Source organism: Tursiops truncatus, chromosome 2 (genome assembly GCF_011762595.2).
Source record: "Tursiops truncatus isolate mTurTru1 chromosome 2, mTurTru1.mat.Y, whole genome shotgun sequence".
Classification (NCBI taxonomy): domain Eukaryota; kingdom Metazoa; phylum Chordata; class Mammalia; order Artiodactyla; family Delphinidae; genus Tursiops; species Tursiops truncatus.
The window spans coordinates 12,749,613-12,777,542 of NC_047035.1; the positions used below are offsets into that span (position 1 = coordinate 12,749,613).

The 27,930-nt window shown below is 39.2% G+C and overlaps 1 protein-coding gene across 1 annotated transcript in view; it reads left to right on the forward strand.

The window, feature by feature from the left end:
- Positions 1-27,930, forward strand: part of CATSPERB (cation channel sperm associated auxiliary subunit beta) — a 131,561-nt gene that overhangs the window by 70,496 nt on the left and 33,135 nt on the right. The window contains exons 15-17 of the mRNA XM_033850710.2: positions 10,239-10,393; positions 12,539-12,693; positions 24,923-25,113. Coding sequence (XP_033706601.2) covers positions 10,239-10,393; positions 12,539-12,693; positions 24,923-25,113 — 501 coding nt within the window. The remainder of the gene's footprint in view (positions 1-10,238; positions 10,394-12,538; positions 12,694-24,922; positions 25,114-27,930) is intronic.

Consider the following 27,930-nt stretch of genomic DNA (forward strand, 5'->3'; position numbering starts at 1 on the left):
CAAAATCCTCTGGTGGGGGGGGGTGTGTGGTGATGATGGATTTTTAGGATCTACAAAAATAGGATCCTATGAACAACCCTAAAGCAGGGGGACTCTGAAACATCATGCTTTATTCTCATTTACAATTTCAGTGATTTTTTTTACCCTCCCAAAGACAAATAATAATAGCTCCCACTCACTGAGCTACTATAGTTGTACTCAGCATGTTACAAATATCATCTCATTTAATATTCACAACAACCAAGTTGAAATAGGTAATGTTAAATTACTTTTACAGTTTAAATTGATATGATTAAACTCACACAGCTTGGGCTTCCCTGGTGGTGCAGTGGTTAAGAATCTGCTTGCCAATGCAGGGGACACGGGTTCGAGCCCTGGTCCGGGAAGATCCCACATGCCACGGAGCAAGGAAGCCTGTGTACCACAACTACTGAGGCTGCGCTCTAGAGCCCACGAGCCACAACTACTGAAGCCCGTGTGCCTAGAGCCCATGCTCCGCAACAGGAAACCACCGCAGTGAGAAGCCTGCGCACTGCAACGAATAGTAGCCCCCGCTCACCGCAACTAGAGAAAGCCCATGTACAGCAATGAAGACCCAGTGCAGCCATAAATAAATAAATAAATAAATTTATAAAAATAAAAAAAATAAAGTCACACAGCTTGTAAGAGGTGGAGGTGGGTAAATGATATATGGCTCTCCATTTACTTGGTTTGGTAATTTTGTCATTGATGTCAAATTTCGTCATTGATGTCATTGATCAAGCCTACATAGCTCCTCTCAGTTTGCACAGTTGAAAGGAAAAATTCATATTGATTGATCTTATTGACAGATGCCTCCCTGCTTCCAACACAGTTAAATTTTGTTAACCTGTCTTGGAGCCTAGAATGATAAAGGGACATGGCTCTCAATTTATTTCTCTATCTCTATGATCTGTCTTTTCATGTTGTCATTCAGTTATTGAGGCTTTGAGATCTTGTCTTGTTGAATCTATTAATTCATTAAAGTCTTTTGATGCAAAATACAGAGGAAATTTTACCTTATCTTGGGATATGCTTTGTCCGACTGGATTCTTTATATCTCTTATATGCTATCAGTGCCTTCCTATTCTGCCTTTTCCTCTCCCCTTCCCTCCCCTATTCTACCTTCTTCTTTACCCCTTTCCTCCCTCACATCTTCTCCTCCTTCTCTTCCTCCTCCTCCTCTTTTTCTCTGGTTCATCACTAAAGTGTACAGCACTGGTAGATCTTCAGTTTGCTCTGATGCAATGTGGGTAAATTATTCTTGAGACTGTTTGCTTCACCTCATCTAGGTAGCACTTGATTCATTCCCTCAACTCAGTAAAGGACCTTGGAAGGTGGTGAACCTGACTTCACTTAAGAGGGCTGGTTTTTCCCTTTGCTTTTCCTTTGGAAACCATCTCATCCACTGTCAACCTCTGTCTCCTTAGGAGGAAATTACTGAGAGTCCTCAGGATTTTGTTGATTTACCTTCCTTCTCTCTATATTGCTTTAAAGGGTTAGACATAGAGTAGTGTGACCTGTTACATCAGAAGTTTCTCTTCCTTTCCTTAGCTCATACTTTTCTACCTTTTGGCATAATATGGTTCTTTTGTTGTTGTTGTTGATTCCTGCTGGTGGTTTTGTTTACTCCAATTTATTTATTTGTTAAAATATACACAACACAGATTTTAACATTTTAATTTCTTTTAGGGGTATGGCTCAGTAGCATTAGGTATATTCACATTGTTGTGCAACCATCATCACCATCCATCTCCCTCCAGAATGTTTCCATCTTTCTAAACTTAAACTCCATAGCCATTAAACAATAACTCTCCATTCTCTCTTCCCTCCAGCCCCAGGCAACTACTTTCTGTCTCTCTGAATCTGACCACTCTAGATACCCCATATAAGTAGAATCATACAGTATTTGTCCTTTTGTGACTGACTTATTGATTTAATATGTCTTCAAGTTTCATCCATGTTGTAGCATATATCAGTACTTCATTCCTTTTTATGGATGAATAATATTTTATTATATGGATTTGGCACATTTTGTTTATCCATTCATCAGGATATTTGGGTTGATGGACATTTGATGTTTTTTACACTGTTTTGGCTATTATGAATAATACTGTTATGAACATCTGTGTACAAGTTTTGTGTAGACATATGCTCTCAGTTCTTTTGGGTATATACTTAGGATTCTCATTGCTAGGTCATATGGTAACTCTATGTTTAACGTTTTGAAGAACTGTCAAACTATGGCTGTACCATTTTACATTCCCACCAGCAATGTATGAGGATTATTTCTCTACATCCTCACCAACACTTATTATTATCTGTCTTTTTAAAATTTTAGTTACTGTAGTGGATGGGAAATTGTATCTCGTGGTTTTGATTTGCATTTCTCTAATGACTAATGATATTAAGAATCTTTCCATGTGTTTATTGGTCACTAATATATCTTCTTTGGAGAAATACTTATTCAAATCCTTTGCCAATTTAAAATTGAGTTAATTGTTTTTTTATTGGTGAGTTATAAAAGTACTTTATATATTCTGAATGTAAATCCCTTAAGAGATATATGATTTGCATGTATTTTCTCTCATTCTATGCATTTTTTACATTCCTGATGGTGTTTTTTTGTGGCACAAACGTTTTAAATTTTAACCAAGTCCAATCTCTTTTTCCTTTTGTTGTTTGTGATTTTGCTGTCTTATCTAAGAAACCATTGCCTAATTCATGAGCATGAAGCTTTACTCTTAATGTTTTCTTCAGAGAGGTTTATATTTTTCATACATTTTAAGGTTCATTTTTTCAGGTGTTCATGAGATAATAAAACTACCAATTGTGAAAAAAATAATGCTGAAATTCAATAACTTAATAGGCAAGGAAGATCTACCTTCACTACTAGTCTCCTACTAGCCATCGATTTTACATTTGGTAGTGTATATATGTCAGTGCTATTTTCTCACTTCATCCCAGCTTCCCCTTCCCCTAATAGGAAGCTACCGCATAGCACAGGGAGATCAGCTCCATGCTTTGTGATGACCTAGAGAGGTGGGATGGGGAGGGTGGGAGGGAGGCTCACAAGGGAGGGGATATGGGGATGTTTGTATACATATAGCTGATTCACTTTGTGGTACAGCAGAAACTAACACATTGGAAAGCAATTATACTCCAATAAAGGTTTAAAAAAAAAAAAGAAATACAGTTTCCCCGAAGGTAGATCTCCCAATGTTCAAGTACACTTTTATAGATCATTGGGTAAGTTTGGAGATTGGGTAAACTTGGAGATACCTGATTAGGTATAACCAGAGTAGGAAATATACTAATTGTCTCCAAGACAAGAATGGGTCTGGGGGGTTTTGTTTGTTTCTTTGTTTTTAACATTGCCAGCATTCTTGACTGTCCAAGCTTAAAACCAGGTTCTTCTGGTCTTGTAAGTCTATGATATGATTCTAAACAACAAGCTTTCTAAAGGTTTCTGATATGACTTCATAAAGCATGGTTTCTAAGGCCTTGATCCTGCGTCCTTGATGCTCGCCAGCAGGAACAGTTTTACCATCATAATATCTCCTCAATGGTCCTTCCTTATTCAAGGATAAGTAGAGAGCACAAAATTCTGATTCTAGTCCCTCAGATCTTCCCCACAATGTTTATTCTCGTTTCTGTCAATAAAATTTTGTTCAATTTATGTTGGTATCAGGGTTAATCTTGTGGTTAATTTGTCTGAATCATTTGTTGAGACAGAAGGTGTGCAGTAGTAGCATTTAGAATTCTGACGGTCAGGCATCCTGTGACTGTGAAATAAACAAAAATAACTATCAGTATCATTGGGAGGGGTTGGAAAGTAGAGCAAGCTATGGAACATTCCCAGTACTTTGGAAAGGTCCCACATGCCCTTTCTTGTCAGTATACTTCTAAGGGTAGCCATTATCCTGACTTCTAATGCCATAGATTAGTTTTGCCTGGTTGTGAACTTCATATAAATAGAATTATGTGGTATATATATATATATATATATATATATATATATATATATATATTTTTTTTTTTTTTTTTTTTTTTTTTTTTTTGCTGTTCGCGGGCCCTCACTGTTGTGGCGTCTCCCGTTGCGGAGCACAGGCGGCTCCGGACGCACAGGCTCAGCAGTCATGGCTCACGGGCCCAGCCGCTCCGCGGCCTGTGGGATTTTCCCAGACCAGGGCATGAACCCATGTCCCCTGCATCGGCAGGTGGACTCTCAACCACTGCGCCACCAGGGAAACCCCTGTGGTATATATTTAATGTCTGACTTTTTCCAGTCAATATTATGACTTTGAGATTCCTCCATATTGTTACAAGTATTAGTAATTTGCTCTTTTTCACTGCTGCGTGGTCCTCCATGGTCTGAATATACAACAATTTATTTATCCATTCCACTGCTGGTAGGTATTTGAGTTGCTTCCATTTGGAGCCTATTACAAATAAAGCAGTTATGAACATTCTTGTATAAGTCTTTTGCTAGACAGAGCTTTCATTTCTGTTGGGTATAAATGTCAGAATGGAATTACTACATCATAAAGTATATGTTTGTTTAGTTTTTGTGAGAAAAAATATTAAATGCTGCCAACATTTTTCCAATGTGATTTTATCAATTTACTGTCCCACCAGCAATATGAAGGAATTCCAGTTGCTCCCTCTTCTGGCGAACACTTAGTATTGTCTTTTAAATAGTAAGCCATTATGGTGAGTGTGTAATGGTATCTCACTGAAGATTTAGTTTCCACGAATAATAATGTTGAGCACATTTTCACATGTTCACTGGCCAATCTTTTTTTAAAAATTTTATTTATTTTTTGTCTGCGTTGGGTCTTCGTTGCTGCACACGGGCTTTCTCTAGTTGTGGCGAGCGGGGGCTACTCTTCGTTGCGGTGCACGGGCTTCTCGTTGCGGTGGCTTCTCTTTGTTGCGGAGCATGGGCTCTAGGCGCGGGGGCTTCAGTAGTTGCAGTGCTCAGGCTCTAGGGCGTGCAGTCTTCAGTAGTTGTGGCACGTGGGCTCAGTAGTTGTGGCTCGTGGGCTCTAGAGTGCAGGCTCAGTAGTTGTGGCACACAGGCTTACTTGCTCCACAGCATGTGGGATCTTCCTGGACCAGGGATCGAACCCGTGTCCCCTGCAATGGCAGGCGGATTCTTAACCACTACGCCACCAGAGAAGTCCCTCACTGGCCAATCTTTGTATCATTTTTTGTCAATTATCTCTTCAAGTCTTTTTAATAAAATTTTATTGGATTGCCTTTTTTCTTATTGATTTGTATGAGTTTTTAATGTATTACGGATATGAGTCCTTTTTTAGAAATATAATTTGCAAACATCTTTTCCCAATTAGTGGCTTGTAATTTTTATTCTTTTCATGGTGTCTTTGGATGAACAAAATTATTAATTTTTTTAAAAATAAATTTATTTATTTATTTTTGGCTGCACTGGGTCTCCGTGGCTAAATAGGCTTTTCTCTAGTTGCATCAAGCGGGGGCTACTCTTCGTGGTGCATGGGCTTCTCATTTCGGTGGCTTCTCTTGTTGCGAAGCACGGGCTCTAGGCGTGCGGGCTTCAGTAGTTGTGTCATACGGGCTCCGTATTTGTGGCTCGCAGGCTCTAGAGCGTAGGCTCAGTAGTTGCAGCACACGGGCCAAGCTGCTCCGCAGCACGTGGAATCTTCCCGGACCAGGACTCAAACCCGCGTCCCCTGCACGAGCAGGCAGACTCCCAACCACTGCGCCATCAGGGAAGTCCAAAATTATTAATTTTTAGATGATCAATTTCTCAGCCTTTTCTTTATAGTTAGTGCTTCTTGCTTTCTATATCCTGTTTAAGGAATCTTTGTCTATCCCAAACTTATGAAGATATTCTCCTGTTTTCTTCTAGGAGATTAATTATTTTAGATTGCTTATATAGGTCTGTTTAAAATTCCTGATTTTGTGTGTGGTGAGGTAAGGTTCCCTCTTCCCCATACAGCTGTCAGGTTCTCTACACTGGCCTTGAGCTGGATATTCAAGGTCATAAGTTTGTTGTTTTGTTGTTGTTATTGTTTTTGTTAAGCTTTCTAATACATCTAATAAGTCATACTAAAAACTATGATTGTTATTGTAATCAAGCACAGCCACCCGATTTGATCACCTGAAGTCTTGCCCTCCACAGACCTACTCCATCCAATATAATTTGAGTAATTGTGTTGCCCGTGCTTGGTACGGATTGCCAGTTCACAATATCTGCCAGGCATAACAAGACATCTTTGCATTCCTTAAATGTATAAGCTACTCAGTCCCAGAATCCCATTTTGATACTGTTTCTAGGGACATGTCTGGTAAAAAAAAAAAAAATACTGTATCAGTAATAATCCTGGCAAGAACCTAATACCACTCAAGTGTTTCACCTGAAGAGCCTTTATAAGGGAATTATTTGCAGAATGGTAGACAGAGTTAAAGGAACCAATAATAATATTAAAATACCCAGAGACTAGCAATGGAAGAAAGCCATTACAGTCCCTTTAGTTAAAGGGGTAATGCAAATAAATAGATGATAGATAGATTGATAGATAGACAGACAGACTTCTCTTTCCTTCCCTTGTTATTATCTCCTGCTAGTGCCTTTCACTGGCCAAACCCATTCAGAATCCAGCTGGAAACAGAGTGGAAGTATTGAAATACACAGGGGTGAGCCTTTCAGTGCACCAAATAGGGAAGAGGAAGTCTGAGAATGGATCCAGGGGAATGGGCAAATAGAGAATAAACACATATTATGAAACAGAAGTCAACATAGACTAAGCAAGATTACTTTGAAAATAGTAAAAATATTTAATACCTCAGAAAACTAAACTAAATTGGCAATATAAATTATTAAAAATTATAGATATAAACTATAGAAACATGTCCACATATAGAATGAATAAATAATTAGAAAGAATCTCGGATGACAAATATAGATGCTAAAGATTGAGAAATTGCAAGTGGTAGGGATTTTCAGTGATGAACAAAGGTGGTGGCTCTGTATTTCTCTTCCTGGCACATTGTACCCCTCTGATATGAATGAATGGATGTATAAATACTGAAAATAGGAAGAATAAAGGAAACCAAAATTGATAAAACATTAATTTTTTTCACTAAAAGCAAAACCAATAATAAAAGCAAAAACACTTCTGAATTATTTGAAATAGAAAATGTAAAGCCAGGGACTCCCCTGGTGGCACAGTGGTTAAGAATCCGCCTGCCAATGCAGGGGACACAGGTTTGAGTCCTGGTCTGGGAAGATCCCACATGCCGCTGAGCAACTAAGCCTGTGTGCCACAACTACTGAGCCTGTGCTCTAGAGCCCGTGCACCACAACTACTGAAGTCTGCACGTTCTAGGGCCCATGAGCCACAACTACTGAGCCCATGCTCTGCAACAAGAGAAGCCACCACAGTGAGAAGCCCGCACATCACAACGAAGAAGAGCCTACACTCGCCGCAACTAGAGAAAGCCCGTGCACAGCAATGAAGATCAAATGCAGCCAAGAAAAAAAAGAATTTTTAAAGCACAGCAAAACATCAAGGCAGCCTTGGATTTTTCTGCTACAACAATGAATATCACATATTCTTTTAAAGAACTTTCAGAGAAAAATATTACCTAAGAACCAACTCAACTAGTTGTTCATATGCAAAACCAACAGAAGAATGTTGTAAACATATTTCATCAAATGTGAGCTTCATTGAGTGTAAGATGCACTTTGTTCTATTAACACAAAGAAAGGAAAAACTCTTCCAGTTAAACTTTAACACAGTGTTTTAACAGTGATCGTGGATGATGCATGGACTGTGCTGACATTTCCCCAGCGTTCTGTGTGATAAGGCAATAATTTCATGTGTATCTCCATAGTAAAACATAATGTCATTTCATCTACTTGTAGGTTTCTTTTTTCTTAGGTCTTATAAAATACTTGGTGATTGTTCTACAAGAAAATGTGGCAGTGTGGTAATTCTTTAGCGACTTTTGCTTTATTGATAAATCTATGCCCTGCTTTGTTTTTCTCTCTTGCTGAACCCATAATAATTTTGTTTCAATACCAGATTATAATGTAATATTTTAAGGCATTTTAAGCAGCATTAAAGCTCAGCATGTATTATACCAGTGATTCAGTAAAGTGATGACAGTATAAAGAGCGGAGACAAAGTATAATACATGTGTAGCCAATTGACTATTATGGCGTGAGTGCCACCTATTGGACAATGATTATAAGACAGATCAATTATAAAATATCTCCATTTCCACGATGTGAAAATGTGAAGGAAAAAAAAGTGTATCTTATGTTTATAGATGAAATATGGCATATTGAACCTTAACAATTGTAATGGTTAATTTGATGTGTCAGCTTGACTGGGCCAAGGGGTGCCCAGATTAAACATTATTTCTGTGTGTGGCCGTGAGGGTGTATCTGGATGAGATTAACATTTGAATCCATAGACTGTCCTCCTCAGTATGGGTGGGCATCATCCAATCTCTTAAGGGCCTAAGTAGAACAAAAAGGTGGAGGCAAGAGGAATTCACCCCTTTTGCTTCTTGCCCGCCAGCTTGAGCTTGGACATCATCAGTTTTCTCCTGCCCTCCCACCCCACAAACCCAGTTCTCAGGCCTTTGGGCTTCAACTGGGAGTTACACTATCAGCTCCCCTGGTGCTTGGGCCTTTGGTTCTCTACCTTACAGACAGCAGATCATAGAACTTCTCAGCCTCCATAATTGCATGAGCTCATTCCTCATTCTAAATTTCACAATAAATAAATATATATATTGGCTTGTCCAGGGTGATTGTGGTGAGAAGTGGCTGCGTTCTATATATATATTTTTTGAGGCTGACGTCAGTAGGATTTGCTGATGGATTAGACACAGGGTGTGAGAGGAAGAGAGGAATTAAGAATGGCTGTATGGTTTTTGGACTGAGCAGCAGGAATAACACAGTTGCCCTTACTGGAAATGAGGAAGGCTGAGGATGGAGGGGGTTTAATGTGAGGATTGGGAGTTCCGTTTGGGATGAGTTCCATGTGAGATGCTTGGCTGACATGCATATGGAGATGTCATTAGGCAGTTAGATAAGTCTGGAGTTCAGGGAAGAGAATGAGATGGGAGGTTTAAATTTGGGAATCATCCACATAAAAATGGATTTAAAATCCTGAAAGCAGAAATAGAGACACAGACATAGAGAACAAATTTATGGATATCAAGGGGGGAAGGGGAGGTGGGATGAATTGCGAAATTGGGATTGACGTATATATACTACTACATATAAAATAGATAACTAATGAGAACCTCCTGTATAGCACAGGGAACTCTACTCAGTGCTCTGTGGCGACCTAAATGGGAAGGAAATGCAGAAAAGAGGAGATTTATGTATACGTATAGCTGATTCACTTTGCTGTACAGCAGAAACTAACACAACGTTGTAAAGCAACTATACTCCAATAAAAATTAATTTAAAAAAATAAAGTAAAATCCTGGAACTGGATGAGATCTCCAGAAATAATGGTAGAAGATATCTAAGAACTGAGTCCTGGGGCACTCCAGTGTTTAGGGGTCAGGACAGGAGAAACTAGGGAGGATTAGGGAGCTTGGTGGGGGGAGGGGTTGGAAATCAACCTTTCGCATCCTGAAACCTCAGCGTTCACTCTGTCTCCATCCTCCATCCAGGAGAGGGGACACTTTCTTTGTCTGGATCAGTGTTTGGTTCAGTGAATGTTGCTGTATCACCAGATGACTGCCAGTTCCTCTCAACACGTTGCCCTAAGACACAAGAGAAACGCAAAACACCAAGTTTGGTTCAACATATTAATCCTAGTATACCTAATGACCCAGTGGTCTCTACTGATAATTCCCCCTTGCCTCCCCAAGGGTTATTTTCTCACTGCCTTCTACCTACTCAGGAGTCTGATTTCAGTGTTAGGAAGAGAACCCACTGCCGGAGGAGCTAACCTCTTTTCCTCTATATTTCTAGACACCCCCTCACTCTGTCCTTCACCTACTTCAGCGAACAGGTTCTGTAATGAAATGGAGCTTGAAAAAGACTTTCCAAGGACTTACCAAAGACTATCATGAATTTTGCTAATTCTGGAGTCTCAGAGCCCTTCTCCCACCTCTTAGTTTAAATAGAGTTTTTATAAGGTATAGCTTTTAAAGTTCTCTAGTTGTATCGTATCAATATCAAGAGATGTCTGTTCCTTTCCTAACAGGGTTAGGAAGATATAGTAAAATTGGATCTATTTCTGATAAAATTTTCACATTATACTATGACCACATGGGATTCATACATAAACTGACTCCGGATCATTTTGAAGCTGGTGGGTCACTTGCTGCCTTTGGAAATTCTAAAGGTATTTTTGGACAGGTCAGTGATATAATGCATTGAAACAGTTTGTCTTGTTTTAAGTGGAAATGGGAAAGTGTTTTCCTTACAAACTCTTATTAATGCTCTTTGCTCTATTTAACTAAAGGAAAAACCTCCATATATCAGGGAACATCTCCAAAATCTTTCAAGTCACATACAGAGCTATATAGATTTATATCCACCCAGAATATCTTCATATAAATGTCTTCACAACAAACCACCAGATATTCTAAGCTAGATCCAACCCAGATCCATGGTGGGTTTGACTCTCTGCCTCTCAAGGTTGACCTTGAAGAAACATGAGTTCTGTTTTTTCCCAATATTTGACCTTTCTTCTTTCATATTAACCCTGCCCCCTTGTTTCTTCCTTTTCTAATGCTAACAGAGAAAGGTGTTATGTGTGTCACAGAAGATACTTCATGCAGATTTTTCTAATAATTTTAATGTATAATGTGCCACTTATGAAGGTATATATGCCTAAGAACTCATCACGGGGCACATAATCATGAATTAATAATAATTAATAATGAATTTTCATCAATGTATCAGCAAAGAATCAAACCTATTTTTTGACTGGGACTTAATAAAACCTGCCCTTTGGCTTAAAGGAAACAGAATAAAGGAGGACTCAAGGATGACTCTGTTTTAACTGCGGTTCAGAACATGGTGTTTTAACTTCCCTGTCTGTCCGCGATATTTGTAGAGAGTAAAGTGGAACTTTCTAGTGACAGTAAGATGCCATCACGCGACTCCTTGTGTATTTATTTGCCCATCTGTTGTGTGGCTCTGCATAGAAATAAATCAAATCACGTGAGCGGGAGGGTAGCACTAACCACAAAAGCAGTTACCTCAATTTTCACTAACTTCACAATTTGTAGGAAATGTCTTAGTTCTCTTATGTGAAAGTTTAAATTATTAAATCAAAAGCCAGTGGGGGGTTTTATACTCAGGGCGAGTGAGTTCAAGGAACTTACTCTCAATATTACGACCTCCCTCTCCCTAAAAAAACTATACATATGTCTCTGGATACAAACGATCCCTAGACCTTATTTGGCTCCGACTAGGTGCCAGGCACTGTCATGAACACTTAATCTTTATAACAATTATTTACCCTCATTTTACCCATAAGGAAAGTGAAGTGCACGGAGGCTAAATAATTCACCCCAAATTACACACATCACGGGTTAGTCACTGGAATCAGACATCGAATCAGGCAGCAAGCTTTCAGTCATTCTGCGGCCTTTCCCTGGACTTGCACATTCTTTCCATGGGATGTTCTTGCCACTCCCAGTCTAGAGTGTCATGCAGAACCCTTAAAGCATTGTCAGTAATTTTCAAGACTCCTTAAGCCATCTGTTCAGTCCCACATGTATTCTCCTGGCATCTGTTTCCCACTCTCTCTTCTCCGTGGGTTCCCAACTTTTAGAGGCCAGAGGAAAAGGCATGACAGAAAATGGGTCTGGAAGGCACTACTTGATGGTGGCGTCCCAACCAGTCTGTACCATCTACCACCCCTCCTCCTGTCATAGCAACAAGGGCGACTCCAGCATCCCCCTGGGGGCTGGTCCCTACCTGTCTTCTCACCCCTGCAAGTTCCCAAATCTGGACAAGATCAGGATCAGAGAAGGGTGTGTTGGAAAGAAGACCTGTGGGTCAGAAATCTGGTCCAAAGGTGCCCGTGTTGACAGTGAGGGAAAGCCTTGTGAACCACCAGTGTTGGGGACTCAGCGGCAGCTGTGCAGAGTCACCAGCGTGAGATTGCGGGGCGAGGGGGGCAGCTCTCAAGTGACGAGAGGTTCTTCCCTGCCCCTCGCTTACAGAAAACTCCAAATAGGAACTGAATTCTAGAATCTGCGCCTCCAGACTCCTCCCACACACACAAGACAAGACATTCACATCTCCCACTGCAGTCTTCTACGTGGGAATCTTAAACTGAACTCAGAATTTCTTTTCCTCCTCAACAGAAAAGTGTGTTTTCCCTTGCACATGCGTGGACATTCAGACAGAATGTGTTGAACTAGTCCTCCTATTGATAAGCAAAGCAGTATTGTTTTGATGTGAACTGGAAGCAAATCTTATTTTCATTTTGCCATAATGGAAATTTAAACTCGTTTAAATTCAGTACTTTCTTTTTTCGTGTTCCAGGCTCCTGACATGGGCTTTGAGACTGTCCTTGCTCCACAGTATATCACCTTAAATGAAATGATCTTTTATGCATATGTGCCCGAGAATGAACCAAAGGAAAGTATATACACCAAGAAATTCAATGACATTCACCTTGGAAAATTGATACACTCCAGGTAGGTACTGATTATCTTCACATTTTACTTAGATTGCACACCAGTATTGATATTCTAAATTTTGAGCCTATCTTTTGGAGTAATCTTCCTAGTCAAGGAGAGTAAGTCTTTTTTGGAGACCTCGCGAGGCCAAATACATTTACTTATAGACTCTAAGGTGCCTTGCACTATGCCCCAGTTTGAGAAACATGGGGCCAGTTATGTCAGCACCATCTGGTCAGGCTAAAGAAATGTGTGTTTGTCGTCCTGAGTATCAAAAATGTCTGGGCTACACTGGATACTGCTTATCCTCTGAGTTCACTCCCATGGCAGTTGTCATATGTCCTAAAGACAAGCACATCTAACGTAGAGGAGGCCATTCTGCAAGAAATACTGCATGGCAAGATATGCAGAGTTCTGAGGAACGCTTACTTCGAAGATGTTGGCAAGAGCCAGGGACCCTGAAAGCTTCCTTTAAGGCCTGAAATCTTTCTTTGGAAAACAATATAAATTCTATAACCCCTCACCCCCACATCTAACAACCAGAAAAGAAACAGTTTCAGATTACCAGAAACTCACCTATCTCCAAAGTGGTTAGCCCTGTTCCACCAGGTTGAAATCTATTATACATGCTTTGGGCTGTCAACTAGGATCTTGTCCCATAGCCAACAACTCCAGCTCTATGGGACAGCTCACTCAGAGGTAGAGATGGGGAAAAGAATCAAACATAATATAGCAAATGCTGGTATTAGGGTTTTCTTCCACAAAGACTGTAGAACCTTCAGCCTCTGAGAAAAGTATCTGTGATCACCTAGAACTATTTGTTTTTGATGGCTTTTGGATGTGTGATATTCCAGATCAATTAGTGCATGTTTACATAGGTAGGTCCTTGTAGAAAACATAGAGAATCACTCTTTAAAATTAACATATGATTAACATCATCTCAACATTAATATCAATTTCTTATATCCTAATTATTTTTAAAAGCATATGATAATTCTCTAAAGAATCAGAATATTTGAAAACCAGCACAGCATGTTCTGTGATCAAATTCAATAACTGTGCTCCACTTGCACAGAAACTAGAGAATGAGCATCTCCGAGGAAGGAAATGGGAGCAAAGAGCCAGGATCAGGGAACTGGAAGCAAGTGGGACTTCAAGCAGGAAGGTCAAGGTTGTGGGAGCCGGAAGTTATGAGGTCAGCTGTGGGCCAAAGGCAGATATCTAGATAGTCAGAAGGAGAAGCAGGGTGAACCCTTCATTCTTCTCTTCCACAAATAGTTATCTAACAAGGTACTCTGGAAGGTGCTATGATAGAGAGTGAGGAAGACGTTCAAACCCAGGTACTCCTGGAACTTGTATTCTAGCACAGGACAGAGACAGTTGTGTAATTACTGTTGATGTAAGTCTGCAACAGAGGAGCATGGAGCATTGAGAGAGTGAGTTCCGGGGGGTTGAGCCCTTATTTGGAGGATCTTGGAAGGTTTCCCAGAGGCAGTGGTGCTTATGATGAGATCAGGAAAATGAGGATGAAGGAAGGGGATCGGGTGGGGGGAAGGTTCCAGCCTGAGAGCACAGAGTGGAAAAGGCCCCCAGGCCAAAAGGAGCATGACGTGTGCTTGAGAAGCCCAAGAAAAACCAGAGTGACTTCAGTGTTGTGAGCCAAGGAGAAAAGTCATTCGAGACCAGGTCAGGTGGGGCCTTCTGAGTCCCAGTAGGGAATGTGGATGTTATTCTAAGGGAGGGGGAAGCATTGAAGGCTTCAAATTAGGTGAATAACCAGATCAATTATGTGTAATTTGTTTACTGAATCAGCTGGATGTCAACTTTTTTTTCCTCCTGTCTCTTCAGACCACCTCTGTGGACCTATTTCCTTTCTGCCTCTAGATGAAGTATCAGCAAGTCCCATAGTTTTTCCCTTAGAGAGTAAATAAATATTTCCTTAGCTTAAAAAAGTCTAAGTCAGTCAATTACCACATGACTCCGTTCCTGCCCAGTGTTTTAAGAAACTTCAAATCCTTATCCAAGTTAAGTTTGTTTTCCGGCCCCTGTTTTAGCCGGACCCAGCCTGGGGAGCCTGGAATGTGGGAAGGTGGAGAATTTCCTCATTATTATTATTTTTAGATTCATATCCCCCCTCCCTCATAGCTGATGGTTTCCAGCCCCTTCCAGAGTTTGGGTGAGAAAATGGAGGTGAGATAAAGGGACAAGAGGTCTGCTGATGGGGGTGACACTTCTACCTGGAGACAACTGCCCCCGTCACCTCTGGGCCTCGGGAAGTCTTCCACTCTTTTGGGGCCCCTGCACCCTTCCAGCTGTGCTTCTGTGTAGTTTTCCTTTGCTTTGCTGCCTCTTCCCCACCCCAACACTCTGCCTCCTCAGAAATAAGCATTACTTTGAATTTTGTGTAAACATTTTAAGAAATGTTTCTCTATAGCTTTAACATATATGTGTATCAAAATATATTGTTTAGGGCTTCCCTGGTGGCGCAGTGGTTGAGAGTCCGCCTGTTGATGCAGGGGACACGGGTTCGTGCCCCGGTCCGGGAAGATCCCACATGCCGCGGAGCGGCTGGGCCCGTGAGCTATGGCCGCTGAGCCTGCGCGTCCGGAGCCTGTGCTCTGCGATGGGAGGGGCCACAACAGTGAGAGGCCCTCATACCGTAAAAAAAAAAAAAAAATATATATATATATATATAGTTTAGTTTTGCCAGATGTGTTACTTAGCAATGTATACCTTTTCCTGTGACTTGCCTTTTTCATACAACCTTATGCTTTTTAAATTACCCCATATGCTTTAAAAATGATTTGCTATTGATGTATGTGTCTGTATTCACTCATATGAATATACCACAATCTATTTCGCTATTCTCCTATTTTGTCTTGTAGTTTTTAACTTTTGCTTTGTATTTTAAAGTTTTTAATCTGTCTAGAATTGATGTTGAGTGTAGTATGAAGTGGGAATCTGATTTCTTTCTTTTTTTATATATATAGATAACCAATTGTGCAAACAAGACCCATCTTTCCCCCTGATCTGCAATGTCACCCCTGTGATATATCCTAGTTCCACATGTACATCAATCTGTCTCTGTCTCTCTTCTCCTTCATTGCTGTATTTGCCCTTCCCTAGATCACAATGACAAAATTTCTCTAACCAGGTAACTCCTATGAATAGCACCCCCTCTTGGATTTTCTTGGCCTTTGTTCTTGCATTTAAATGTTAGATTCAGCTTGTCAAGTTCCATTAAGAAAAAAAAGCACAACAACCTGTTAATAAAAATTACCTCTTGCAGCCAAATTCTGCCTTGTACCTGCAGTTAGATCTTAGGTGGAGATTTCTGATTCTTCCTGCAGCAGGATAACTCTATTTGTTCTCCTAGAATTTCAGGCCCAAGACAGCTCCCTGACTCTCCATAAGGATAGAGAGTTATCATTTTAGCTTCCCTTATCCATAATGTGTCTTTGCCTGTGCCCCAGTGATGGGTGGCTTTGCTTCCTCTCTCTCAGTAGCTTCAGGCTTCTGCTGTGTAGGGGATAAGAGGGAGGGAGGGAGCCAGGGCTTCAGTGCCAGCACCCCCCAAGCACTTCTCCCCAGCCTGGATCACCTCTTTTGAGACCTGTGTGCAACTGTTGAATGCCCAACCTCCTGTAGCTTAAGGCTTTTGCTTCTTATGAAAGAAGGTTCAGGGAAGCGAGTGATGCTTGCTCCCATCCTCTCCACCCACTCCCCACAGTGACGTCTCCCACACTCCCTTGATGCCTGCACCACCAGCAGGGACTGTCTGGTCTATTCCCTGCCCCATCTTCTCCTGAGCGTCCAGGGAAACCCATGGGAAGGAGCTTGCAAGTGAGTACAGGCTCCGTTTTGAAAGATGCCCCAGCATTTCCAGACTCACATACCAGCCCATACTTGGCCTTTGACAGTTTTTTACAATTTTAGCTATTTCTTACTTGCTTCTTTTGTGGCCAGCACTGTTTCTCCCTCTCATGCTCTTCCATAAGTGAGACTGTTCCTGTGTTCAGATTCTCCTCAGAATGGCTTATTCCCTTGGATTTCAGGTTAGTTGGTTATCTTGTGACTTTAGTTATCTGATGGCTTAAGGAAAATGATGACTTAGTGATTTATCTGTTTTGTTTCTTGTTGGGTTGCTTCTTTCTGCGTTGAAAGCAAAAGCAGATGTCTTGTAATTGACTTTTGTGTAACAATCTTTTTTTTTTTAATTATTTTTTTCATTTATTTTTGGCTGCATTGGGTCTTCGTTGCTGCGCACGGGCTTTCTCTGATTGCAGTGAGCGGGGGTACTCTTCACTGTGGTGCACGGGCTTCTCATTGTGGTGGTTTCTCTTGTTGCAGAGCACGGGCTTTAGGCATGCGGCCTTCAGTAGTTGCAGCATGTGGGCTCAGTAGTTGTGGCTCACGGGCTCTAGAGCACAGGCTCAGTAGGTGTGGCACACGGGCTTAGTTGATCCGCGGCATGTGGTATCTTCCCGGACCAGGGCTCAAACCCATTTCCCCTGCATTGGCAGGTGGAGTCTCAACCACTGTGTCTCCAGGGAAGCCCTTGTGCAGCAATCTTAAATGTTTCAAATTTGCTACATTCTTTTGATGATTCCAGTACTTTTTCTATATATTCTTTTGGATTTTCTGAGTAGAGGTAAATATTTTTCTAAGCAGATAATCACATCACCTGCAAATAATTTGTTTCTTTAACATTTCTTAGCATATTATACATTTTTTTTCTGTCACAGTATCTAGGAGCTCATTAAATAGAAATGAAGATAGTGGGTGTCAGTCCGTTCAGGCTGCTATAATCAAATATCAAAGACTGGATGGCTTATAAACAACAGAAATGTATTTCTCATAGTTCTGAAGACTGGAAGTCTAAGATTAGGGTGCCAGCATGGTTGGGTTCTGTGCAAGCTCTCTTCTGGTTGTAGACTGCCAACTTCTTGCCCTGTCCTCGCATAGTTGAAGGGGGCAGGGGATTGCTCTGGAGCCCCTTTTAAAAAGGTAGTAAACTGATTCACAAAGCCTTCACCCTCATGACCTAAATCACCTCCCAAAAGCCTCACCTCTGAATACCATCACTTTGGGCTTTAGGTTTTCAACATAGGAATTTTAGAGGGATACAGACATTCAGACCATAACAGTGGGCTTCCTTGTTCCTGACTTTTAAAAAAATGTTTTAAACATTTCACCATCACGGATTATCTTTTCCATACATTTTTAAAACTCTTTTTCATTTATAGACAGTTATCTTTTTTTCAGTTTAACAGGTGTTTTATTTTTGTTTTTAAATGTTTCTTCTGTATCTATTGAGCTTATCTATAGATTTTTTCCCTTTAACTTTTTACTTAATGTTGTAAATTATATTATGGATTTATTGCTGAACCAGACTTGAAGTCATGGAATAAACCTATCTTGGTCATTGTGTATTATCTGTTTATACATTTCATACATTGTTGAGTGCAATGTTAGTATTTATTTGTTAGATTAATCTTGTTAATTGTGATTTTTCAATCTTCTGTATCCTTACTGATTTTTTTTCTGTATGACCTATCAATTATTGAGTTATGTTAAAATTTTCTGATGTGATATTGAATTTGTCAGTTTCTTTTGTACTTCTGTCAATTTTGCCTTATATATTTTGAGGCTGTTATTAGATACATATAAGTTTAGAATTGTTACATCTTCTTGATGAGTTGAACATTTTATTGGTATTTAATTATTATTTTTATATTTTAATGCTTTTTTGCATTATAGTACTTTGGTTGTAGTAAAATATGCATAACATAAAATTTACCATTTTAACCATTTTTAAGAGTGCAGTTCTGTGACATTAAGTATATTCACATGGTTGTGCAACCATTGCCACTATCCATCTCCAGAACTATCTCATCTTCCCCAACTGAAACTGTGCCCACTAAACAGTTCATTCCCCATTCCCCTCTCCCCACAGCCTCTGGCAACCTCTGTTCTACTTTCTGTCTCTGTGAATTTGACTATGAACAATTGTGGATACACCTAGATCAGTTACATAGGTGGAATCATACAGTACATATCTTTTGAGACTGGCTTATTTCAATTAGCATACTGTCCTTAAAGTTCATCCATGTTATAGCATGTGACAGAATTTCCTTCATTTTTAAGACAATAATATTCTGTTGTATGCATATGCCACATTTTGCTTATCCATTCCTCTATTGATGGGCATGGGTTGCTTCCACTTTTTGGCTATTCTGAATAATGTCGCTATGAACATGGGTGTACAGCTATCTCTCCGAGACCATACTTTCAGTTATTTTGGGTATACCAAGAAGTGGAATTGCTATATCATATGGTAATTCTATGTTTAATATTTTGAGGAAACTCCATACCATTTTCCACAGCAGCTGCACCATTTTGTATTCCCACCAACAATGTACAAGGGTTCTAATTTCTCCACATCTTTGCCAACATTTTTTATTCTCTATTTTTTTATTTTATAATAGCCATTCTAATGATATCTTGTGGTTTTGATTTCCATTTCTCTAATTATTAGTGATGTTGAGCATCTTTTAATGTGCTTATTGGCCATCTGTATATCTTCTTTGTAGAAATGTCTAATTAAGTCCTTTGCTCACTTTTCAATCAGATTATTTTTTTGTTGTTACCAAGGTTTTTGTTTTATTTTTGTTGTTTTTAATCTGTTATTCATGTAGTTGCACTAGCCTTCTTTGGGTAATATTTGTCTAGTATATGATTTTGATTCTTTTACTGCCACCTTCCTTATGTATCTCTCATAAAAAACATACATAGGTTTTGTGGGCTATTTTTTAGCCAATCTCTGTCTTTTAACTGGAGAGTTATGGAAAAAGCCGAATGAACTTTTTGGCCAACCCAATGTATTTGAATTTATTCGTACCATCTTCTTTTTAAACTCATAAACTCCCATTTATCTCAAATGGCCTAGCTTTTGTTTAGAATACCACTCTGCTGAGATGGGGAGAAGGAAGTAGAGGGTAACAACTGTGGATGCACTGAGAGCAGTTAGAAGGATTTTGCAATAGTATAGGCTAAAATTTTTCGTGTTTCAGTCTAAGATGTTGATAGTAGAAATGGAGAGGAATGGATTGATTTGAGAGATATTTGGGAGGTAGACTCAACAGGGCAATGGATCCAGAGTAATTTCCATTCCTTTACTCTATTGCCTGGCTCTTTGCTTTATAAAACACATCTATGCTTGTCTTCTGTGTGCCACATCCAGCCACATCTTGTCTTATTATTGTGAGGGAATCTGAGGTTCTCATATTGTGCTTAAGAAGACAGGTACTTGTGGTAGACAGACTGTCGGGTGAGGAATCATGCAGTGTGGAAATGACAGTCTCTTGGAATTCAAAAGAGAATTTGAGGAATAAGAGGAACTAAGGTTAGATGATGGAAACAGACAAACAACAAGAACCTACTGTATAGCACAGGAAACTACATTCAATATCTTGTAATAACCTATGATGGAAAATAATCTGAAAAAAATATATATATATATATAACTGAATTACTTTGCTGTACCCCTGAAATTAACACAACATTGTAAATTAACTATACTTCAATTTCTAAAAATGGTTTAAAGAAAGATTCAGTGGTGGAACACAAGGGATTCAGAACATTAGCAAAGATTTTGGATTTTGGGGGCACTACCTACGAGATGTTGGATACTGAATCAAAATCCTTTCCACAGTGGGAGTTGATTATATACTCACAGATAAAAAATCTATATCTGCTTGGTAATGGGAAGTATAGTCGTTCCACAAATGGTGAAGTATTGAGAAGGAACTTCTCTCATTTCATAACAAGGTCAATTGTTTTTAAAAATCTCCACAAAATCCTAAAAGTGATAACTTAATGTCAATAATTCTACTAAACTGCTCAGAAAGAAAACAGCATCAACATTTACACAAAGTTTTGATAAAGCTATTTGTTAATTCCATGAATATTATTGAGTGACTATTTCACATCAAGTCTTATGCTAAGACCGGGAATATAGTGGTGAATAAGATAGACAAGGTCCTTGCCCGCATGGAGGTGACATTCTAATGAAGAGAGACAGATGATAAACAGGTAAGCAAAAAACAAAATAGTTTTAGATCTAATACATGCTATGAAGAAAGTAAACACGGTGACAGAGGGAGTGAGAAGGATAAGCAAACAGCTGAGAACAAAGAACGAAGAGCTTTCCAGGCAAAAGAAATTGCAAGTGTAAATGCAGTCAGGCAAGAAAATACGTGGGTGTATTTAATAAACAGGAAGGAGGCTGGTGTGGATGGTGCAGAGTAAGATGGTGTGGTGGAAGGTGAGCGAGGGGGTAGGTAAATGCCAGACCGTATAAGGCATCGTGGGCTGCATGAGGAGTTTACCGTGTTATTCTTGGTGCCAGGGGAAGCCATTGGAGAGTTTTACATAGGAGAGTGAAATTATTTTTATTTTCGAAAAGATCACTCTGCTGTGAAAAGTATAGGACAGAATGAGAAGTCAAAGTTTCCAGGCTCCTTGGAAAGCTATTGAGGTAATACAGGTGAGAAATGAAGGCAGTTGAAGCAGGTGCATTTGAGAAAAGACAGGATTTGATGACAGATTGCCTGGTGTGGGTATTAGCAAGAGAGCAATCAAGAACTATTTAGGTTTTTGGTTTGCAGCTAGGTAGATCATGCTGTCATTTTATGAGACGAGGAATGCAGAGTTACTCAGGGTGAGTGAGAGTTCCATATTAGAAATACTAATTTTGAAATGCCTGTTAGGTACCCAAGTGAAGATGTGAAGTTGGCAGTTGCATGGATGTACTAATGCATAGCACACAGGGTCAGAGCAGGAGCTCTTCATTTGACAGTTGTTCCTGTATAAATGGATGTCTGTAGGGAAGAAAAGGCCTTGGGCACTCCAGGAAGAGAGATTAGGCAGAAGAGGAGGCCCCAGCCAAGAAAACCAGGACGGAGCAGCCAGTGAGATAGGAGAAAAACCAGGGAAATGTGGGATCCTATAAGCCAAGGGAGGTGGGTGTTTTGGAAAGTATGGAGTGGACCACTGTGACCCATGCAGCTGAGAGACTGAGTAAAATAAAACAAAGAAGTGAAGTGACCTTTGGATGTGGCAACATTCCAGGCTGTAGTAACCTTGATTAAAGCAGCTTCATTGGCATGGGGTGAGGGCAGTGGGCTGGGGAAACAGCATGGGTACTGGAATGGGAGCTTAGCATTACAGGCAGTTAAGTTTGATGGTAATTGTCTTTTTGCAGTGTTTTCCCCCCTCAACAGATATTCCTCTCCACCTCAGGAACTCCCTGACTCCTAATTTTAAGCCCATCCTTCATTGCCCAAACCCCATTCCCTCCTTTAAAAGCTGACTTCTTACCTCTCCTGGAAGACTGGAGCTTGATTACCCCCAAAAGCCATCCTAGACACTTGAGTACAAGAGGCTCATTTAACTCGCCAGTGGTGGGAGAAGTGGGAAGACAGGTTCAGTAATAGCCTGGCTATTGGTCAATGACTTCAGATACAAAGAGGTTAATTTTTTTAAATTACGGTAATAAACTTTACTTTTTAAGAGAAGTTTTAGGATCACAGCAAAACTGATCAGAAAGTAGAGTTCCCATATACCCCCTCTCCACACATACCCCCCTCACTATTGATGTCCTACACCATAGTGTAGGACACTATACTATAATATAATGTAGGCACATTTGTTACAATCCATGAACCTGTACTGACACATCATCAGTCACCTGAAGCCCATAGTTTACATTAGGGTTCACTCTTGGTGTTGCACATTCTATGGCTTTTGACAATTATGTAATGACACGTATCCACCTTATACTATTAATATCATACAGAATACTTTCACTGCCCTAAAAGTCCTCTCTGCTCTGCATCTTCATCCATCCATCCCCACTAACCCCTGACATCTATACTGTCTCCATAGTTTTGCCTTTTTCAGAATGTCATACAGTTGGAATCACACAGTGTGTAGCTTTTCAGATTAGCTTCTTTCACTTAGTAATATGCATTTCAGCTTCCTTCATATCTTTTCATGACTTGATAACTCATTTCTGTTTACCACTGAATGACATTCCATTGTCTGGATGTACCACAGTTTTTTTATCCATTCACCTACTGAAGGACATCTTGGCTGCTTCCAAGTTTGGGCAATTTTGAATAATGATGCCATAAACATCCTTGTTCAGGTTTTGTGTTTAACTCATTTGCATAGATACAAAGGAATTTGATTGCTGGATCATATGGTAAGTGGCTTTCAAAGTGGCTGTACCATTTTGCATTCCCACCAGCAATAAATGAGAGTTCCTCTTGCTCTACATCCTCACCAATATTCGGTGGTGTCAATATTTTGGACTTTTGCCATTCTAATAAGCGTATAGTGGTATCTCGTTGTTTTAATTTGTATTTCCCGATGATATATCATGCATATAAGCATCTTTTCATATGTTTATTTGCCATCTGCATGTTTTCTTCCGTGAGGTGCCTATTTAGACCTTTTGCCCACTTTTTAACTGGGCTGTTTCTTTTCTTACTGTTGAGTTTTAAGAGTTGTTTGTATTGTAGGGGATTGGCATATGGCAATCCAAAATATACCACTTTGGCATAAAGATTATTTTTAGCCTAAGGCAATTAAGAAGAAGCAGACATATGAAAAAATCCCTTGCCTTCCACCTCTCTACCAAGAAAGGCAGGATGATTCCTAATCACCAGAGACAACTGGAGACTCTTACCAGTTCAGAGACACTGAGAGGAACCTGCATAACAAGCATTACTAAAAACAACCTTATCTTCCAATAGTTTCTCCCATATATTTACTTTTTCACTGTTTGCCACCCCTAAAAGCCTTAGCCCCTTTTTCTTTGTCTTGTCACTTCTCCACAAATTTATTGTTCTTTATTAAGATGCTAGACAAGCTCCAGGTTCCAACCACCCCTTTGAGTTACTCATCACTGAGGTGTCTCCCCTGTGTAAGCATGACACACATTAATCAAGTGTTCGTTTTTTATTGTTAATCTGGCTTTCATCAGTTTAATTTCTAGGGTCCCAGGCACAGAACCTAGGAGGGTAGAGGAAAAAGAGGTTTTATTCCTCCCCTACAGTTTATTTTAGATAACAGTCCTTTGTCAGATATGTTTTTCACAACTGTTTTCTCCCAGTCTATGGCTTGTCTTCTAATTCTCTTGACAGTGTCTTTCACAGAGCAGAAGTTTTTAATTTAATAAAGTATGGCTTGTCAATTTTTTTCTTTCATGGATTGTGTCCCTAGCGTTGTATCTAAAAAGTCATCGCCATACCCAAGTTCATCTAGGTTTTCTCCTATGTTCTCTTCTAGGAGTTTTAGAGTTTTGCATTTTATGTTTAAGTCTGTAATTTATTTTGAGTTAAATTGTTTGTGAAGGGTGTAAGGTCTCTGTGTAGATTTATTTTTTGCACATGGATATCTTAGCTTAACGTTTTAAAAATGGATGTTTTTTCTTGATTATAAAGAACATGCTCACTGTAGAAATTTCCTAAAAGGCAAATATAAAGAAGACAATTGAAATCATGACTGTTAACACCTTGATGAATTACTGATTAGTCCTTTTCAACATGCATTTCAACATTCTTCACTATGCTTCTTTCATTTTGACATTATAATGTGACCACTTTCCTTAGGTAATTAAAAACTCTTTGTAAGTAGCATTTTAATAGATGTATTTTGCCTAGGTAGATCAGGTATTATCATTTACTTAATTTTCCTATTGTTGGCATTTTTATTTCTAGCTTTTATCATAATGCTGTGATGAACATCTTTGTATGGAAAGCTTTTCTCCCCCTCCCCCTCTGTGTTTCAAGTTCTTTCCTTAGGATAGAGACCTATCGGTAGATTTATGGACTCAGAGTGTGAAAAAAATAATATTAGAGCTCTTAATGCATAATGTCAAATTGCTTTCTAGGAATCTTGTACCAGTTTACAATCCCATTAGTGCCTATCTCCACTAAATTCTTACCACTATTAAACTCTGCCTTTAAAAAACCTTTCCTAATTTGATAGGTGAAAAATCATATCCCATTGCTGTAATTGACATTTCATTGATTACTAATGAGGTTGAACAAATGTTACTCAAATATTCATTTGTTAGCCATTTGTGGTAAATTTTATTTATAAATTATATGGTTATGAACTTGTTAATTTAAGCCACTGTTTTACCCAAGTTGCATGATGTTTGTTGGTTTGTTTTTAGGAAAACTGGAACAGCTTACATAAGAAAGATATTGCAACATAACACGCCTAAAGGATTTTTGTCGTCAGTTATTGCAGAAATTATAGACCCTTTTGGAATAGAGGAAGTGAATGAAAGCTCTTGTTTGTCTAGTTCCCTTTCCATTAATCAAGCTGGAAATTTCTCCTATAAGCTTACTCTTCAATTACAAAGTAAGTGTAGTAATATATCTCTCTGATGGCTGGGGAAAATGAGAAATTATCTTTTGGGAAAAGTGTTCATGCTCTTTTATAGAACAATAGATTTCAAAATTTAGTCCAATTGGTAATCTACAGAAGTCTACATATACTTAGATTCCTGGAGGAATTCTTTATTTCTAATATAATGAAACCTAGCTATCACTTCATTGATATTTCATCAATAGTAATACCTATCATTTATTTCTATAATATGATGTTATTTTGTCTTTAACAGTGCTCAGGAACAGTGAGAAAAGTCAAGAAGTCCAGACTTTACCCTACGTAATGAAATAATTTTGAATCACTGTCATGTAGCATATTTCTATTTCAAAGGATTATATGATAGATACATAGCAAAAGTTAGTATAGTTTATTATAAGGATTTGGGTTTTACTCTGAGTAAATGGCAAGGCTTTGGAGTGTTTTGAGCAGAAAGTGACATGATTGAACTAGCTGCTCTGTTGAGAACAGACTGGGCATGTGACAGAGAGGGCAAGAAGGAAAGCAGAGAAATCACTTAAGAGGCTATTGCAATAATCAGGTGAGAGATCCTATTAAATATAAGATGTCTGTTACTCATCCAAGTGGAGAAATAAGGTAGATATATAGAAAGACAATTCTGGAGTTCAGGAAAGATCTCTGGACTGGAGAAATACATTTGAACAGTCAGAAGGAGAAGAGAGAGAGAAAGGAGCAGAAAAATTATTTGAATAAATAATGGCTGAAAACTTCTATAACCTGGGGAAAGAAACAGACATCCAGATCCAGGAAGCCTATAGAGTTCCAAATAAGATGAACCCAGGGAGACCCACACCAAGACACATTATAATTAAAGTGTCAAAAGTTAAAGACCAGAAGAGAATCTTAAAAGTGGCAAGAGAAAAATAACTCGTTACCTACAGTAGAATGCCCCCATAAGACTATCAGCAGATTTTTCAACCGAAACTTTGCACATCAGAAGGGAATGACATGATATAGTCAAAGTTCTGAAAGAAAATATTGCCAACCAAGTATATCTATCTACCAGCAACTTTGTCATGGAGAATTGAAGGAGAGATAAAGAGTTTTCCAGACAAGCAAAAACCAAATGAGTTCATCATCCTAGACTGGCTTTACATGAAATGTTACAGGAATTTCTTTAAGGTGAAACAAAAGAGAGCTAATCAGTAATAGGAAAATGTGTGAAAGTATAAATTTCACTGGTAAAGGCAAATATATAGTAAAATTTAGAATAATCTTATGTTGTAAATGTGGTAGTTAATCACTTATAAAGCTAGAATGAAAGTTAAAGACAAAGGTAGTAAAAAAACTAACTACAATGATTAGTTAATGGATACACAAGATAAAAATATGTAAATTGTGATATCAAAAACATAAATTGGGGGGGATAGAAATGTAGAGCCCTAGAATGCATTCAAACTTAAGTTGTTATCAACTTAAAATAGACTATTATAAATATAAGTTGTTTTATGTAAGCCCGGTGGTAACCACAAAGCAAAAACCTATAGTAGATACCCAAAACAAACAGGAATCTAAGCCACTACAGATAACCACAGAAAATCATCAAATCACAAAGAAAGAGAGCAAAAGAAGAAAGGAACAGAGAAAGTATAAAACACCTAGGAAACAATTAACAAACTGCCAATAAATACATACCTATCCACCTTAATACATAAGGTGGTATGTATTCGGCCTTAACATATACATTCTTTGGTGCAGGTATGTATTTATCCACCAGTAAATACATACCTTCACCTTCCCTGGTGGTGCAGTGGATAAGACTCTGTGCTCCCAACAGGAGGCCCAGGTTCGATCCCTGGTCAGGGAACTAGATCCCACATGCATGCTGCAACTACGAGTTCACATGCCACAAGAAAGGAGCCCCCATGCCGCATCTAAGGAGCTGGTGAGCCACAACTAAGGAACCCTGGAGCTGCAACTAAGACTCAGTGCAACCAAATAAATAAATATTAAAAAAAAAGACAGGAAATAAAAATTGTTGGGGAGGATGTGTAGAAAAGGGAATCCTTGTGCACTGTTGGTGGGAATGTAAATTGGTGCAGTCACTATGGGAGACAACATAAAGGTTCCTCAAAAAATTAAAAATAGAACTACCATATGATCAATCAATTCCACACCTGAGTATTTATCCACAGAAAATGAGCATGCTAACGTGAAAAGATATATACTCCCTCTTGTTCATTGCAACATTATTTACAGTAGCCAAGATATAGAAGCAACCTGTGTCCATTGATAGATGAATGGATAAAGAAAATTGGGGGCTTCCCTGGTGGCGCAGTGGTTGAGAGTCCACCTGCCGATGCAGGGGACACGGGTTTGTGCCCCGGTCTGGGAAGATCCCACATGCCACGGAGCAGCTAGGCCCGTGAGCCATGGCCGCTGAGCCTGCGCGTCCGGAGCCTGTGCTCTGCAACGGGAGAGGCCACAACAGTGAGAGGCCCGCGTACCACAAAAAAAAAAAAAAAAAAGAAAAAAAAAAGAAAATTGGGTGTGTTCATATATATATACATTAAAATATTATTCAACCATAAAAAAGGAGGAAATCTTGCCATTTGCAACAACATGGATGAATTTTGAGGGCATTATTGTGAGATAAGTCAGACAGAGGAAGACAAATACTGTATGACGTCACTTATATGTGAAATCTAAAAACAAGCAAACAACAAATAAATAAACTCAGAATAGATTGGTAGTTGCCAGAGGTGGGGGTTCGGTGAAGGGATCAAAAGGTATAAACTTGTAATTATAAAATAAATAAGTCATAGGAAT